The sequence below is a fragment of the Limulus polyphemus genome, unplaced genomic scaffold, assembly GCF_000517525.1.
Source record: "Limulus polyphemus unplaced genomic scaffold, Limulus_polyphemus-2.1.2 Scaffold9243, whole genome shotgun sequence".
Lineage (NCBI taxonomy): Eukaryota > Metazoa > Arthropoda > Merostomata > Xiphosura > Limulidae > Limulus > Limulus polyphemus.
Window position 1 is genome coordinate 15,215 of NW_013674853.1, and position 1,297 is coordinate 16,511.

General features: G+C 31.9%; 1 protein-coding gene across 1 annotated transcript in view; it reads right to left on the bottom strand.

The window, feature by feature from the left end:
- LOC106475830 (quinone oxidoreductase-like protein 2 homolog) overlaps window positions 1–1,297 on the bottom strand; it is an 11,601-nt gene that overhangs the window by 4,100 nt on the left and 6,204 nt on the right. Inside the window, exons 4-6 of the mRNA XM_022379851.1 lie at window positions 1,034–1,269; window positions 625–782; window positions 137–243 (exon numbers count right to left, since the gene is read on the bottom strand). Of these exons, the coding sequence (XP_022235559.1) occupies window positions 137–243; window positions 625–782; window positions 1,034–1,269 (501 nt within the window). The remainder of the gene's footprint in view (window positions 1–136; window positions 244–624; window positions 783–1,033; window positions 1,270–1,297) is intronic.

Consider the following 1,297-nt stretch of genomic DNA (forward strand, 5'->3'; position numbering starts at 1 on the left):
CATCGGTACCGGTTTTAACGAATCCTTTCAAGAAGCATCATTTTAAACTTGTTTTAATTTGACAATATTAACTACATTTGACATCAGTAACACTAAAAGATGTTTTAATTTAAGATAAACAATATCCATACATTACCCTGGTTTCAGGTTTGCTCGTCGACAGGCTAACAAAGCAGTACTGTAACTATCGACAAGTGCAGCAGCCACCTCAAAAGACATGGACTGAGGCACCCTCCACAAGTCCTGCAATTTGTTTCACTTTCATTTAACTTTTTTTTTTATAGGAAGAGTTTTTTTTTGAAACAGTTAAATTTACACCAGTCCCCTAATTTTATTGTACAAATTTAACTTTTCCAAAATAATATAAACAGCACAGAAATATGATGTTAACTTTACATTGTCGACAACTGAAGAACATCACAAGAAGATTTACAAAAAACTTAAAATAAAAAAACATAACTGAATCTGTTGCCAGGAGATAAGTTAATATATCAATTCCTCATAAACAGAATTTTATTTTTATTTCTTTATATTGTATATTTATATTTATAAAAAGCTAGACTTTAATAACAGTGGAAGTTCATTCATTCTACTAATCTATCAAACTCAGGTTTATAATTATACCTTCTCTTCCACTATACAATCTTCAGCAAAACCTGAAAATGATTCCTTGTTAAGGCCAATAACTCTCTCCCCTGGACTTATTTCTGCTTCACTACCAACATCAACCACTTCACCAGATATTTCAAATCCTGTTAGTAAAGTAAACATGAATAATTCAACTGGTATTCATATGTATTTGTAGCAATGAAGTACACACGATTAAAAAAAAACAATTATTTACATTAAATCTAGAAGCTTTAAAAAAACTAATACAAGATGTGGTAAGTGACATACTCGGTGTCTCTTGGTTATAAAACCACGAGGAATTATAGATGTATGTTTATATGAAACTGAGACCAAAATATCTTAAAACTAGACTATACCAAAAACAGACAAAAACATACCAAAATCAGACTATGGAAAATGTTACATGGTTGTAATTCAGCAAGGTGCCTAATCCCTGGTTTAAAAGGTAGACTGTGGTTAATGTTACATGGTTGTAATTCAGCAAGGTGCCTAATCCCTGGTTTAAAAGGTAGACTGTGGTTAATGTTACATGGTTGTAATTCAGCAAGGTGCCTAATCCCTGGTTTAAAAGGTAGACTGTGGTTAATGTTACATGGTTGTAATTCAGCAAGGTGCCTAATCCCTGGTTTAAAAGGTAGACTGTGGAAAATGGTATAATACTTAGTTA